Here is a 14,670-nt window from a genome sequence, read left to right as displayed (position 1 = left end):
TTGAGGATTCAGGTAGCTAAGAGCTGGGGAACTCTACACAAACTCAATCTGACGCGGCTGGTGGAGCAGATGGAGGAGGATGGTTAAGGCTTTAAATGAATACTTTGCATCTGCCTGACCAGGGAAACAGATGCTACACGCCAAAGTGACATGGCAGGAAACAATGTCACCAGAAGGGTTCAAAATTGATAAGGAGGAGGTGTTGGATAAACTGTGTTGATACTTAAATTCAACAAGACACCTGGACCAGATGAGATGCATTCAAGGATACTGAAGGATAGGATGGTGGAAATTGTAGGGGTGCTGGCCATAATCTTACAGTCTTCCCGAGACTCATGGAAGGTGCTGTCATGATATGCAGGCACACACACACACATAATTATGTACAGACAAGAAGCTAATGGACACAGAGAACAGGACATGACCAATAAACAGGCAGGACACTCAGGGGTGGGATCTGACTATAAAAGACACGAGGCACTCACACTCCACCTCTTTCCACTGATGAACATCTAGAGAGTCAGTCAAGGGTGTTGTTACAATCTCACACCTCCAGCACGTGGCTAAGAGCTAGTCTGGTTCAGTCATACAGAGTAGCCACACTTAAGTTAGCAGTGAGTCGAACTCACAGAGAACTGCGCTAACTGTGCTATTAGTTCAATAAACCTGATTGAACTAACTTCAAGGTCTGGAGTATCTTTCTGATCTAAGCTGCATCCTGTTGCAGCCAGTGTTAGACCAGTGTACTTAACACGACAGGTGCCAAAGGACTGGAGAATTGCAAACATTACACCCTTGTTCAAAAAGGTTGTACAGATAAGCCAATAAATTACAGACCAGTCTGTTTAGATTTGATGTCCCTAATTGTGCCAAAATAATTATTTGGGATAGAATTAATAATCACATGGAACTGCTGCCTCACGCGCTGAGGTCCCGGGTTTGATCTCGACCCTGGATCACTGTCCGTGTGGAATTTGCACATTCTCCCCGTGTCTGCGTGGGTCTCACCCCCAACAACCAAAAAGAGATGCAGGGTAGGTGGATAGACCACGCTAACTTGCCCCTTAATTGAAAAAAAAAATTGGATATTCTGAATTTATTTTAAACAATAGTCAAACGGAAAATGAGCCAAAGTGGCTTTCATAAAGAAAAATTGTTTTTAACTAACTTTTTAAGATGTAACCAAAAGGGTTGAGGAGGGTAATGCTGTTGATGTGGGCCAAATTCTCCAGCCATTCGCCGATGGCGGGATTCTCTGGTTCTGCCGGCAGTGGTTTCCCGGTAGTGTGGGGTGGTTTCAATGGGAAATCCCATTGACAAGCAGCAGGTGTAGAGACTCCTTCCCCCAGCGAACAGCACGGACAAATTGTCTGTCCTCACAAGTGGGACAGACTCTCAATGGAGAATCCCGCCCCCGCTGTACAAGAACGTTCAAATGGAATTCAATATAGTGCCACACAACAGACTTGTGAGAAACGTCATAGCTCATGGAATAAAAGGGACAGTAATGACAATGGATACAAAATTGGCAGAGTAATTGGTAACAGTGAGTAATGGTCAATGGATATTTTTCAGGCTGGAAGAAGGTTTGTAGTGGAGATCCCCAGAGATCGGTATTGTGATCTTTGCTTTTCTTTGTATAGAATCATAGAATGATAGAATCCCTACAGTGCAGAAGGAGGCCATTCGGTCCATTGTGTCTGCACTGACTCTCTGAAAGAGCACTCCAAACCCACTCCCCCACCCCATCCCAATAACCCCCTAACCTAACTTATACTAAGGGTCAATTTAGCATATCCAATCCACCTAACCTGCACATCTTTGGACTGTGGGAGGAAACCGGAGCACCCGGAGGAAACCCACGCAGACATGGGGAGAAAGTGCTAATTTGGCACAGTCATCCAAGGCCGGAATTGAACCGGGATCCCTGGCGCTGTGAGGCGGTAGTGCTAACCACTGTGGTATATTAATAATCTAGATCTTGGTGTGCAGGGAACAGTTTGCGAATGATAAAAAAACTTGAAAGGACCGTAAACTGTGAAAAAGACAGTGTAGAACTTCAAGTGGGCATAGACAAGTGGTGGAATGGGCAGATAGATGGCAGATGAAGTTCAATGTAGAAAAGTGTGAGTTGATTAATTTTGGTATGAAGAACATTGATTGATTTTGATTTGGTTTGATTTATTGCCACATGTACCGAGGTACAGTGAAAAGTATTATTTTGCATACAGTCCAGACAGGATCATTCCATACATGAAAAACATAGGACCTACAATAAATACACAATGCAAATACATAGACGCAGACATTGAATGAAGCATATGGAGTGCAGTACTACTCAGTAGAGATGTATGGAGAGATCAGTTCAGTCCAGAAGAGGGTCATTCAGGAGACTGGTACAGCGGGGAAGAAGCTGTTTTTGAACCTGTTAGTGCGTGTTCTCAGACCTTTGTAACTCCTGCCCGATGGCAGAGGTAGAAAGAGAAAATAACCTGAGTGAGAGGGATCTTTGATTATGCTGCCCGCTTTCCCAAGGCAGCGGGAGGTGTGGACAGAGGCGGTATGATGTACTGGGCTGTGTTCATGACTCTGTGGTTTCTTACGGTTGGGCCAAGCGGTTGCCATACCATGGCTGTGATGCAGCCAGATAGGATGCTTTCTATGGTGCACCTGTAAAAATTGGTAAGAGTTAATGTGGACATGCCGGATTTCCTTAGTTTCCTGAGGAAGTATAGGCGCTGTTGTGCTTTCTTGGTCGTAGCGTTGATGTGGGTTATCAGGTCAGATTGTTGGTGATATGCATACCGTAGGAATTTGAAGCTGTCAACAATCTCCACCTCGGCACCATTGATAAGGACAGGGGTGTGTACGATACTTCGCTTCCTGAAGTCAAAGACCAGCTCTTTAGTTTTGCTGACGTTGAGGGAGGGACTGTTGTCACTACACCATGCCACGAGGTTCTTTATCTCCCTCCTGTACTCTGACTCATTGTTGTTCGAGATCCAATCCACTACGGTCGTGCCATCAGTAAACTTGTAGATGGAGTTGGAGCCAAATTATGCCGTACAGTCATGTGTAAGGGTTAAATATGCAGCCTTGTGGGGCCCTTTAATTGAGGACTATCGTGGAGGAGGTGTTGTTTATCTTTACTGATTGTGGTCTATGGGTCAGGAAGTCGAGGATCCAGTTGCAGAGAGAGGAGCCAAGTCCTAGGTTTGGAGTTTGGTTTTGAGCTTGGCTGGGATTATGGTGTTGAAGGCGGAGCTGTAGTCAATGAATAGGAGTCTGATGTAGGAGTCCTTGTCGTCGAGATGCTCCAGGGATGAGTGTAGGGCCAGGGATTTGGCGTCTGCTGTGGACCAGTTGTGGTGGTGTGTGAATTGCAGTGGATCAATGCATTTTGGGTGTATGGAGTTGATATGTCTCATGACTAACCTCTCGAAGCGCTTCATAATGGTAGATGTCAAGGCCACCAGACAGTAGTCTTTGAGGCACGTTGCCTGGTTCTTCTTTGGCACCAGTATGATGGTTGTCTTCTTGAAGCCCGTGGGAAACTTGGAACAGAGTAGGGAGAGGTTGAAGATGTTCGCAAACACACCCGCCAGTTGGTCTGCGCAGGATCTGAGTGCACGTCATCCAGGGACTCCGTCAGAACCCATTGCTTTCCAAGTGTTCACTTTCAAGAAGACCGATCTGATTTCGGAAGCTGTGATGGTGGGTATGGATGTGTCCAAAAGACATGGAGAGACAATGTCAAATGAAGGGTACAACTCTAAAGAGTGAAGCAGATGGAGATGGCCATATTAATACTGTGGCTACCAGAGCAGGTCGAAGGCTAGGAATCCTACAGCGAGTAACTAACCTCCTGACTCCCCAAAGCCTTTCCACCATCTACATGGCGCAAGTCAGGAGTCTGATGGGATCCCCCATACTTTCCTGGGTGAGTGCAGTTCCAACAACAGTCAAGAAGCTCAACACCATCCAGGACAAAGCAACTCGCTTCATACCTGGGACCTCAGCGCCGTGAGGCAGCAGTGCTAACCACTGCACCACCATGCTGTCCTGCTGCTGCTGATCTTCATCTGGGAGACTAACCTCCAACATCCCCCATCACCCCCAAGTTTCTATCATTCTCCTCCACATTTCCTGCCTCCTGATTCTCCTTCCTCCAATCACTATCCAGCCTCCCCCGTTACCCTTGAACTCATTGTTGGCCATGTGGACATTCCTGTTCTCCCCTTTAATGTTAACATCCCCTTTATCAACATGTCCTTCTCCAGGCCACATGCACCCTGACTTTCTAGGATGAGTCACTCATGTACCATCCTCTGCAATTGCTTTACAGCTACTGACTTACAGAATGCAGATGCCTCCTCTAACCGTGACTGTGATTCTGCCTCACAGTACCATGACTAAACCCCAGGACCAAATTCTTTGCGTGACTGAGCATGGCCTGCACATAATACAGTGCACAACCATCACTGCCCAGAGATGCCATTCCCCCACCCAAGGCCAAGACTAAGACATGTATGCCATGTAGAGTCCACTAACATGGCCATACAGCCCAGGATAGTCCCTTCAATGTTCTCCGGACAGCGTGGCCTCAGCTCCAGGGCCGTCACAGTCCAAAGATGTGCAGGTTAGGTGGATTCGCCATGCTAAATTGCCCTTAGTGTCCAAAATTGCCCTTAGTGTTGGGTGGGGTTACTGGGTTATGGGGATAGGGTAGAGGTGTTGACCTTGGGTAGGGTGCTCTTTCCAAGAGCCTGTGCAGACTCGATGGGCTGAATGGCCTCCTTCTGCACTGTAAATTCTATGTCTATGTCTATGTCTCTTCAATAGGCCTGATAATGTGGCTACAGCCCCAGGTCTGCCTTGGACTCTTCCTTGGATAGTCTTATAACTCTTGACCCAGGACTTTCACGACTCCACTCTGTTTCTTGGCCATCTCCTAGTGCTGCCCTCTCGGTGTCTCCCATCCCCTCCTTTGCTCAATTCAACCACAAAGTCCTTCCTCTGTCTCCCTCCTCCCCGCCCCCCCTCCTGTGTTTCCCATGCCCCTAGTCCTGCTTAGGTCTTCCGCCTCCCCTTTCGTGTTCCCCCCTCCAGTCCTACCTCATTCTTTTCCTTATCCTCCCCTGTTTAACCCTCCCCTCCGATGCTCCCCCTTTTCCGGTCCTGCTGATGTTGCCTCCTGTGCCCAGTAATGGCAAAGCCACAATCTCGCATCAGCAGTCTTAAAGATATGCAAAAACAACGTCTACTGATCTTGAAGTCGTTGATGAAGTGAATCTCAACAAGTGCGTGCCACTTTTATATGGTCGGGAAAGTGACCATTCTAATTATTCACTGGTGGGGCACTTAATTTGGAGGGGAACGTAATTCCGGCGAGTTTGGCTTTTAATGAGCATTCATGAGATGCAAATGAATGCAAATACAGTTCTCGACATCGATCATTGGGAAACCTGACTCACCTTTAACCTACCATCAAAGTAGTTGAACAAAATTCCAAACTAATTTCTTGCCAGCAGGAAACTGATTCTTTCAAACAGGGCAGGCTTTGGGCCCCTGCCTGCCCCGATTCCTGCCGCTTGTGGAAGTGGAAAATTCCACCGGTTGGGTGGAATTTTCTGGCCGTTCATGCTGGGGGGGATCTTACGATCCCGCCGACAGGGTACCCAACGCGCGGCAGTGAGGGCTGCATTCAACACAAAACCCCATTGACAATGGCAGGGCCAGATGATCCCACCATCAGCCATTGGCAAACTGTCCTCCACCACTGCAGAACACGCCGCAGAGGGGGAGGAAAATCCTGCCCATTATCTCTGCCCTAATTTTGTTTTGTGTTTGTTTGATTTTGTTTTTTGATGGTTGATTATTCTGCTATCGTTCATTTACACCTCCTCCAGATAAATCTTTTGTTTCTTTATTTGTCCCATTAGCATCCACTTTTATCTTGCACCGTCATCCTTTTGCCGTTTAATCTCTCCTATCTTCCTATCACAGACCTTCACTTTTGTTCTATTTTGTCATCCACCCTTTTCCTGCCTCTACATTTGTGACATCACTATTTATTTCCAGTTCTGATGAAGGGTCATTGACGTGCAATATGGTGGAGGGACGGGGAATTTCCACCTCCCCTTTTGATGGAAAGCCAATGGAGGCAGAGAATCCCCAAACAGCTTTTACAGCGGCGGGATTTCCTGTTGCCATTGTCCTCACTGGAATGGGGCTTGCACCATGAAACGTCAGGAATGCCATTACCAAACATTTACATATTGGGCTGGATTCTCCGGTTCCCGAGCCATGTGTTATCCTGCGGCACGCCATCACTGGCGGCGAGATTCTCTCTTCCTGCCAATTGTCAATGGGATTTCACATTGAAGCCACCCCAAAGCACCCCCCTCTCCGCCCGGGCAGGGATTCACTGCCAACAGGAAAAGGGAATTGCAATCATTAGCAGGCTTCCCCGCTATATTATTCACCCCCCCCACCCCACATTAGGAACTCCCGCCGCACCGTGGAAGCGTGATGTCACGCTGGCGGGTTTTACAATAGGTCTGGACAAACTGGGAGCTAAAGAGCAGTCCCCGTCAGTGGCACCCAGGTAAGTACTGATTCTGTGGGATATTCATGTTTTTTAAATTGTTTTCAGATCGGGGTGGCCTTTTCTGTCAGGGGCTGAGATTGTTTGTATTCATAGCCCGCAACAGCATGATATCATTGGTCCCGCCCCTTCCAATTTTCTAATGTGCATCAAAATTTGGCGGGAAAAGCCGGCTAGGCTTCTAGCTAGTGGGCTGCCCTCTGCTTTACCTGCTCGAGACATCACTTTGAAAAAAAACTCATAATATTCCGTTTCTCTCTCCATCGATGCTGCCATACATACTGAGTATTTCCAACATTTTCTGTTTTTATTTCAAAAGCAATTAATTGGCTAGGAATGCAAAAAGAAAATGCTAAATAGATGAAAATTGCTTCCATCCTGTTCAAATTCCGAAATCATCGTTAAACCCAATAAATGTGCAATAAATATCCATTATTTACCCGATTTGCCATATAGGCACTAAACAATGGTATACATTTTAAATTGGGTCATAACCACATTTGCTTACCACCCACCTGCAGAAAGAAACCAAAGGAAGCTTACCTATGCACGCTAACCAATGCAATCCACAACAAGTTGAATGCTTTACGTAAAGAATCACGAGTGCCTAAATAGTCCAATTAATAATAGAATTTCTCTGCAGAACTCTAGAAATTTGTTAAGTTTGTAAACTGAATGTTCCTTTACCAGATATATTTCCTTGTGAAATTCTTGGAACAAATACAAACTTATAGAATCATAGAATTTTACAGCTCAGAAGCAAGCCATTCGGCCCAGCGTGCCTGTACCGGTTCCCAAAATGCTACCTAGATAGTCCCTTTCCCACCCCTATCTTCGTTGCCCTTTAACTTCATAACTTTCAAATATATATCCAGCTCTCCTTTGAAACCTCCACCACTCTCCCAGGCAGCGCAATCCAAATCCCAACAATTCTCTGAGTAAAGACGTTTCTCCTCATCTCACTCCGAGCTCTCTTGCTGACCATCTTGAATTGTGACCTGCCCAGTCACTAACTTACCAACTGGTGGAAACAGAATATTTTTCTGTACCCTGTCAAAATTGTTCATTATTTTGAACACCTCAATGAGATCACCTCTTAATCTTCTCTGCTCTAACTTCTATGATTTTTACTTTTGTTACTTTAATGCTCTTGGTTAAAATGAAAATCAAAATTCATAGGTATTTCTATTAAATAGGAGGGGACCTCCGGTGGCATAATATAGCAGGAAAACATGTACGAGATGGCTCCTGCTAGAGTACTGCACTTTTTGCCTCTTTTTCTCAGTATTAGAGGGTATTTTCTTCTGAAAACCCACATAATGCCATTAGGATCATGTATGATTGAAATGCTGAGAAACATCAGGGGAAAGAAGTTGGACAGCAGACGTTCATCGACCCACTCGGAGACCTCTCAGAGGTAGTCGACAGATAAAATGGTGGAGGCAGCCTCTGTGGCTCTGACCACTTCACAAACGGATGAGGTGCTCTCTGGCACCTTGACAAAGGAATTTAATAAACACTGGCTGATTGTGTCGGACAACCTCCGGAAATCAATGGAAGAGACCTTGGTTCCCATCCGAGCAGCTCTGAAGAAGATCAATGAAACTGTGAAAGGCAACGGAGCCATGATAAAAGATATGCAAGGGGCTCTTTCAAGCCATAGTGATCAGATTGCCTCACTGAATATGGAGGTGTCTTTGGTGGCCCAAGCGAACAAGCCATTGAAGGCCAAGGTGAATTGTCTAGAGAATTGGTCCAGGCGGCAAAACGTTTGAATTGTTGGGCTACCAGAGGGGAGGGAAGGCTCAACACCCACAGAGTACTTTGCAGAGATGATCGGTAAGATGGTGGTGGTGGGGGGGGGGGGGGAAGGGAAATTCATGTCCCCTCCTGAGTTGCGGAAGAGGTGGATTCCTTTGTCGAGAAATATGGGTTGAGTGCAGTGTGATTGAGTATTTGGGTCTTGTGGGCATGTTGAGTTGTTGCATAGTTGGGGTTCCATGTTTTTTCTTCATTTTCTTGTTCTTGGAGTTGAATCTTTGCAGTTTGGTTCAGATTTGGGGTTTAGTTCTATGTGGGGTGCTGTTTGGTTTGTTATGATAATATATACCTCCCTTTTCAGAGCGCAATGGTGAATGGCGTTTTAGTATATTATTTGTAAACATTTTTCTTAAATCTAGTTGGACGCCTCCCTGCTAACCTAAGAGTTAGCTAACGGTAGTGGTTTTGAAGGGTCAGCTGCAGCTCATTATAGTAGTTTTTAAATAATGAGCTTCGAGTTCTTGTCTTGTTTACATTTGTTAGAAGTAGATTTTAGTTGTTTGTAGTTGCCTTGCCTTCATTTGTTTTTGGGTGTGGTAGTATTCAAGGGCGATGGCATTGGGGGGGAGGGGTTGGGGTAGTTTGCTGAAGGGTACCTGCAAATTTTTCTTTGTTCAGTCTTTTGATTTGGTTTGGTGGCCATCTTGGGTGGGCCTGTTTGCTATACCTTTTAAATATCTTTGGGTAATCTCTCTTGGTGGGAATGATTGACTCCGGATTGAGGGGGGCGGTTGGGTGGGAGACCCTCAATTCGTTTGGGTCACCTAAAGCGCTAGGAGGTTGAATGGGCCAGTGAAAAGGTCGAGAGTATTTGCTCACCTTAAGAGTTTGAACTCTGATGTGGTGTTTTTGCAAGCCACTCACTTGTGGGTCAGAGAACAGACAAGGCTGCGGAAGGGGTGGGTAGGACAAGTCTTTCATTCGGGCTTTGATGGTAGGGCCAGCTGTGCGTTAATATTAATTAATAAAAGGGTTTTCTTTTCTGCCTCTAAGATCTTGGCTAACCCCAATGACAGCCATGTTATTGTCTGTCGTTCGCTGGTGGGCACCTCGGTGGTTATGTTTAATATCTACACCCCGAATTGGGACAATACAAATTTTATTAATAATCTGCCGACCTCCTTCCCGATTTAGATTTGCATGAAGTTATTTTGGGTAGGGGCAGCACGATGGCGCAGTGGGTTAGCCCTGCTGCCTCATGGCGCCAAGGTCCCAGGTTCGATCCCGGCTCTGTCCGTGTGGAGTTTGCACATTCTCCCCATGTTTGCGTGTGTTTCGCACCCACAACCCAAAGATGTGCAGGGTAGGTGGATTGGCCGTGCTAAATTGCCCCTTAATTGGAAAAAATGAATTGGGTACTCTAAATTTCAAAAAAAGAGCATACAAATTTGGAACTCTTCACAAATGGCAATTGATGCTCGATGGCTGTTAATATTAAACCTAAGATTTTTAAAATCCAAGGCCTTAAAGAACATGGGAGTTGGGGGAGCTGAGGCGAGGGTAGTGTACTGAGAATGTCACTGGATTAGTAATCCAGAAGTCCCAGGCTAATGCCCTGGAGACATAGGTTCAAATCTCAGCTGGTGGGATTTAAATTTAAATTCAATTAATAAATCTGGAATATATAGTCTCAGTAATAACAACTATCAAGATTGTTGGAAAAACCTGGCTCACTAAAGTCCTTCAGAGAAGGAAATCTGCCATCCTTCCGTGGTCTGGTCATAGAGTTTTACAGCACAGAAAGAGGCCCTTCGGCCCATCGCGTCTGTGCCAGCCATCAAGCATCTATGATAGATTATTGATTTATTGGTTCATTGATTTATTCATGGTTTTAGGTGCTAATTGAATGCATAGCTAAAGAGTAAAATTATTTAAAATGCCTTGACTGTGAAAATACAGTCATTGTTTCAGATAATGAATCACCTGTTGAACTCTTGTCTGTCTGTGGAAACTTAGACATTGTCTGTGGAAACTTAGACATTGTTTCAGTGAATGTTTTATATAATGAATAGACTATTGTATTTCAGGGCATTTAGCAATAAGAATGTATCAATTAATTAGTTACACCAAGGTCTATGGCCATCAGTGGCGTAAGAAACCTATTCTCATGGGGCTGCGCATGTAGACATTGAATTAACTTTGAGGGACACCAGTCAATCTTAAGTAAATGCCAATGTTTGATTAATAAATAATCAACTAAGTAACAGACATCTATTTGAACAAATCAGAAGGTCTCAGCTGAGAATTAGAGACCAATGAGAGTAAATGAGGGATTAGACCATAGATAAGGATTCCCTGAATGTAAGACCTTGTGGCCGAGATCTCATTCTTAAAATTCTGCCTTCCTGAATTCTTGAATCACCTATCCGTTTGTTTGTGTTTAAAGTATGGGCAATACGATAGCACAGTGGTTAGTATTGTTGCTTCATAGCGCCAAGGTCCCAGGTTCGATTCTCAATTTGGGTAACTGTCTGTGCGGATGTCTGCATGTTTTCCCGTGTCTGTGTGGGTTTCCTCCAGGTGTTCCGGTTTCCTCCCACAAGTAGTCATAAAAGGGCCGCTCCCGTTAGGGGCATTGCCCGAACATAATAAAGATCAACGGAAACTTTTAAAACATCAAATAAGAGTGCAATTAAAGGGGTCATTACAGCACCCCAACCCCTGTGGAACTAGGTGGACTGGCTACACTAATTGCCCCTTAATTGGAAAAAAAAGAATTGGGTACTTTAAATTTATTTTAAAAAAGATAATCACACAGGCTGAGGGATCTATTGATAATCATACAGGCCGGGGGATCCATCAATCATCAAGCAGAGTGAGGGATCCACCTATCATCACGCAGGCTGAGGGATCGATAGATCATTAATCAATCCCAATGTAAAGTCAGTTTTACAGGAGGAGGAAAGCCACTCGCTTCTGCTGCGGCGAACCAATCAGAGGCGTGCCCGGCGAGCCAATGACGGAGATGCGCTGAAGGCTGGGATCGCGGACTGAGCGAATCAGAAATAATCCGTCTAATCCCCCCTACCGGCGGGGTTCTCGCCGCCGGGGGAGCTGGAAGTCCCCGCTGGGCTCAGCACAGGGTGAGGCCGAGAGAGAGGGGCGGAGCCGGTCCCTGCTGCCCGGGGGGAGAGGAGGCCTCTCTGCAGCCGGCCTGCGCCAGGCCCGCCGCTCGGCGATGCGGGTGAAGGTGAAGCGCTGGAACGCCATTGCCACCTGGTTCTGGGTGGCGAACGATGAGAATTGTGGCATCTGCCGGACGGCCTTTAACGGCTGCTGCCCGGACTGTGAGTACCGGGGGCCGGGCGGGGAGGAGGAGGTTAGCCCGGCAGCCGGGCCCGGGGGGAGGTTAGGAATCCTCGGGCCCGAGTTAGGAGCCCCCGCCCAGGCCCTGCCCATTGGGGTCCGGCTGTTTGACTGAATGGCGCCTGTTGGGTGGGTGGAGAGAGGCCTCTCCGTCCCTGGCCTCCAGGCCTCTGTGACCTGAGGTGGCCAGACTGCTGCATTGGCCCCGCCGCCTGCTACGGTGAAAGAAAGTCTGGCACCAGGTCCTGGCTTCCGAGGGCAGTGAATGAGCCTCCTGGATGTGTTTGGCTTGAGCGGGTAATGGCCACTTTGTTCACATTGCACAGTTCATGGAACATTGTTTAAATCTTGGGGTATCTAAAATTTGAATAATGTCCAAATGCGTGAGTAAAATTTATTTTCTAATCTTTTGTTTTGTTGGATTTAAATAAGAGGAGTGATGGCCTGAAATCACATTTGTTTTTTTTGAATTCATCATTGGAAGTGGGCTTTGCTCCCTGGTCTAGCATTTATTGTCCATTCCTAGATGCCCTTTCAAGTGAGTGGTTGCTTAGAACATTTCTGATGGCATTTTGAGAATAAATCATATTGCTCTGGCCTGGGGTCATGTGTCGGCCAGACCAGGTATGGAGGGTAGATTTCCTTTCCTTGGAGGACATTAGTGAACCAGATGGTTTTTTTAAAGTCAGTTGTTTCATGGTTATCTTAGATCTCCAGAATTAGAGGAGCACAGATTTTTGGAGGCTAATGTGAGTTAGTGAGTGTAGGAGTGGCAGGCGAAGGGCATTTGGTGAGAGTTGACTGAATAATAATAATCTTTATCATTGTCACAAGTAGGGCTACATTAACACTGCAATGAAGTTACTGTGAAAATTCCCTTATCGTCACACCTGTTTGGGTACACTGAGGAAAAATTCAGAATGTCCAATTCACCTAGCAGCACGTCTTTCGTGACTTGTGGAAGGAAACCGGAGCACCCGGCGGAAACCCACGGGGAGAACATGCAGACTCCGCACAGACTGACCCAAGTCGGGAATCAAACCTGGGTCCCTGGCGCTGTGAAGCAACACTGCTAACCACTGTGCTACCATGCCGCCCATATATGAAAATGAACATGCTGGAATCTAATAAAGTTCTGTATCTAAATAGAACATTTGACCTAAGTCCATGTTGATTTAGCAGATGTTAGATTGCAAAACAGTGAATTTGGTTGGTTTTGTCATTAAAATTAGGCTTGAGATGCCACAGAGTTCTCGGAATGCTGTTAAGTTTTGAGACTTCAGCGCTTGCAAAAAAAAACAAAGAATGATTTTCATTTACATGTGATAAATTATTTTTGTGCTCATAGTTTTATTACCTTTCCTAAAAGTTGCAAGATTGTAGTTTGAACAGTGCACAGTATAAACGTGGATGCAAAAGACAATGACAGCAAGCTGAATTGCGAATTGCATATGGGTAGTTATAGCTGGGATTTCTTTCAATGCCATTCAAGCAGGTTTTCTGGTGGGTGATCATGCGCAGATATGTAAAGTCACTAAAATCCATTAATAACCCCAACTCATTAAATGAAAGCAGATTTCTTCTACTTACCTTTTTTTTGAAACTGAAGTTGGACTCAGACTAGTGGCACCAATTTTAACTTTTGAGTAGAAAACTTTTTTTTTCCAATTGACCTTTTTGGCTGAAGAAGCCAAACTAAAAAGTTTATTGCACCTTGTGTTCCAAATGTTGCTTTTCTGTTGTGAACCAATGATTTTCATTTTGTGTAAACAAGTACGTAAGAGAAGTTCCTGCTGGGAAATGTTGCACAGATTTGCTTACAGAGATGTGTTGTGTTTCAGGTAAAGTACCAGGAGATGACTGTCCACTGGTGTGGGGTCAATGCTCTCATTGTTTCCACATGCACTGTATCCTGAAATGGCTGAACTCCCAGCAGGTACAGCAGCATTGCCCCATGTGTCGACAGGAGTGGAAATTCAAGGAGTGATGAGCAACTGGACAAATTGAGTGATGAATCCAAAGGCTCAGAATAAGACTTTGTACTGACATTTTCTTTGGTTACTCATTGATGGTGCAAAAAACTTTAAACATGTTACCAAGGAGACTAATGCCGGTCAAACATATTGTTCTTTTGTAAGTATTACATAAAAAATAGTGTAAAACTAGAATAACTAATCCGCGTGAAATAGTTGAATATCAAATGAACAGCCAAATGCTAAACATAAAAATAAATAGCCAATGTGATTTCATGGACTACTGGTCAATTAAAACTTTTTCATAAACATCGCTATGTAGGTTTAAAAAAATTCTCAAATCATTAAAAAGACTGACAGTTACACCAATGGACGTCTATGGCTGCAATTTTGAAGATGTACAGTTTTTATTTGTACCTGTAGAAAGGAAGAAACCTGTTAGCTTTGGCAAAATATCTTGTAATGGAGAAACAACTCATTTTTCAAACCACAACTGACCATTTTTTGGATACGCTAAAATAAAGGATGGACTTCTTTAGAAGCTATAAAATTACTGAATTGTCATTGAATTTTACAACACAACGCGGCTATTCTTACTCTTTGACATGTTCCTTTCACTTTTCCTGGAGTCGGGCGCTGCAACAATGCACTTGGTGATGGCAGGCAATAAATTAAGCTGATTTGTCAGGTAGTTAAAGAGCACTTGTGAACGAATTACAATCTTTCCTGTGTCGTGCAGGATCCTGCTGTGTTCCTACCTGGGAATGTAAGAGTGGCTGTGTTACATGTGATTGAGAGTTAACTGAAAATGCCAGAAAATGGCAAAACTGCTGTTTGTCATCCAGCCTTGCCCTTGACTCTGGAATTCATTGAGATGGCAATCGCCATGAACCTCATCATGTCTCAGTTGCTCCCCTGCTGCCAATGGATGGTGGCTGCAGTGCTTTCCTGTCACCCTTGCTC

The 14,670-nt window shown here is 45.1% G+C and overlaps 1 protein-coding gene across 1 annotated transcript; it reads left to right on the top strand.

Annotated features, from left to right (window-relative positions):
• The first annotated feature begins 11,428 nt into the window (after window positions 1-11,428).
• Window positions 11,429-14,257, top strand: anapc11 (APC11 anaphase promoting complex subunit 11 homolog (yeast)). Its single transcript, XM_072483499.1, has 2 exons — window positions 11,429-11,715; window positions 13,576-14,257. Exons 1-2 carry the CDS (start codon window positions 11,607-11,609, stop codon window positions 13,719-13,721), a joined length of 255 nt encoding a protein of 84 aa, XP_072339600.1. The 5' UTR covers window positions 11,429-11,606; the 3' UTR covers window positions 13,722-14,257.
• The last annotated feature ends 413 nt before the right edge of the window (window positions 14,258-14,670 follow it).

Source organism: Scyliorhinus torazame, chromosome 18 (genome assembly GCF_047496885.1).
Source record: "Scyliorhinus torazame isolate Kashiwa2021f chromosome 18, sScyTor2.1, whole genome shotgun sequence".
NCBI classification, from domain to species: Eukaryota; Metazoa; Chordata; class Chondrichthyes; order Carcharhiniformes; family Scyliorhinidae; genus Scyliorhinus; species Scyliorhinus torazame.
This window is presented reverse-complemented; position numbering and strand designations above follow the sequence as displayed.

Excerpts from the sequence above, each read along its gene's own strand:
- anapc11 (XM_072483499.1), top strand. The coding sequence starts at position 11,607 with ATGCGGGTGAAGGTGAAGCGCTGGAACGCCATTGCCACCTGGTTCTGG. Across the intron at positions 11,716-13,575 it reads TAACGGCTGCTGCCCGGACT|GTAAAGTACCAGGAGATGAC; the intron begins GTGAGTACCGGG and ends GTTGTGTTTCAG.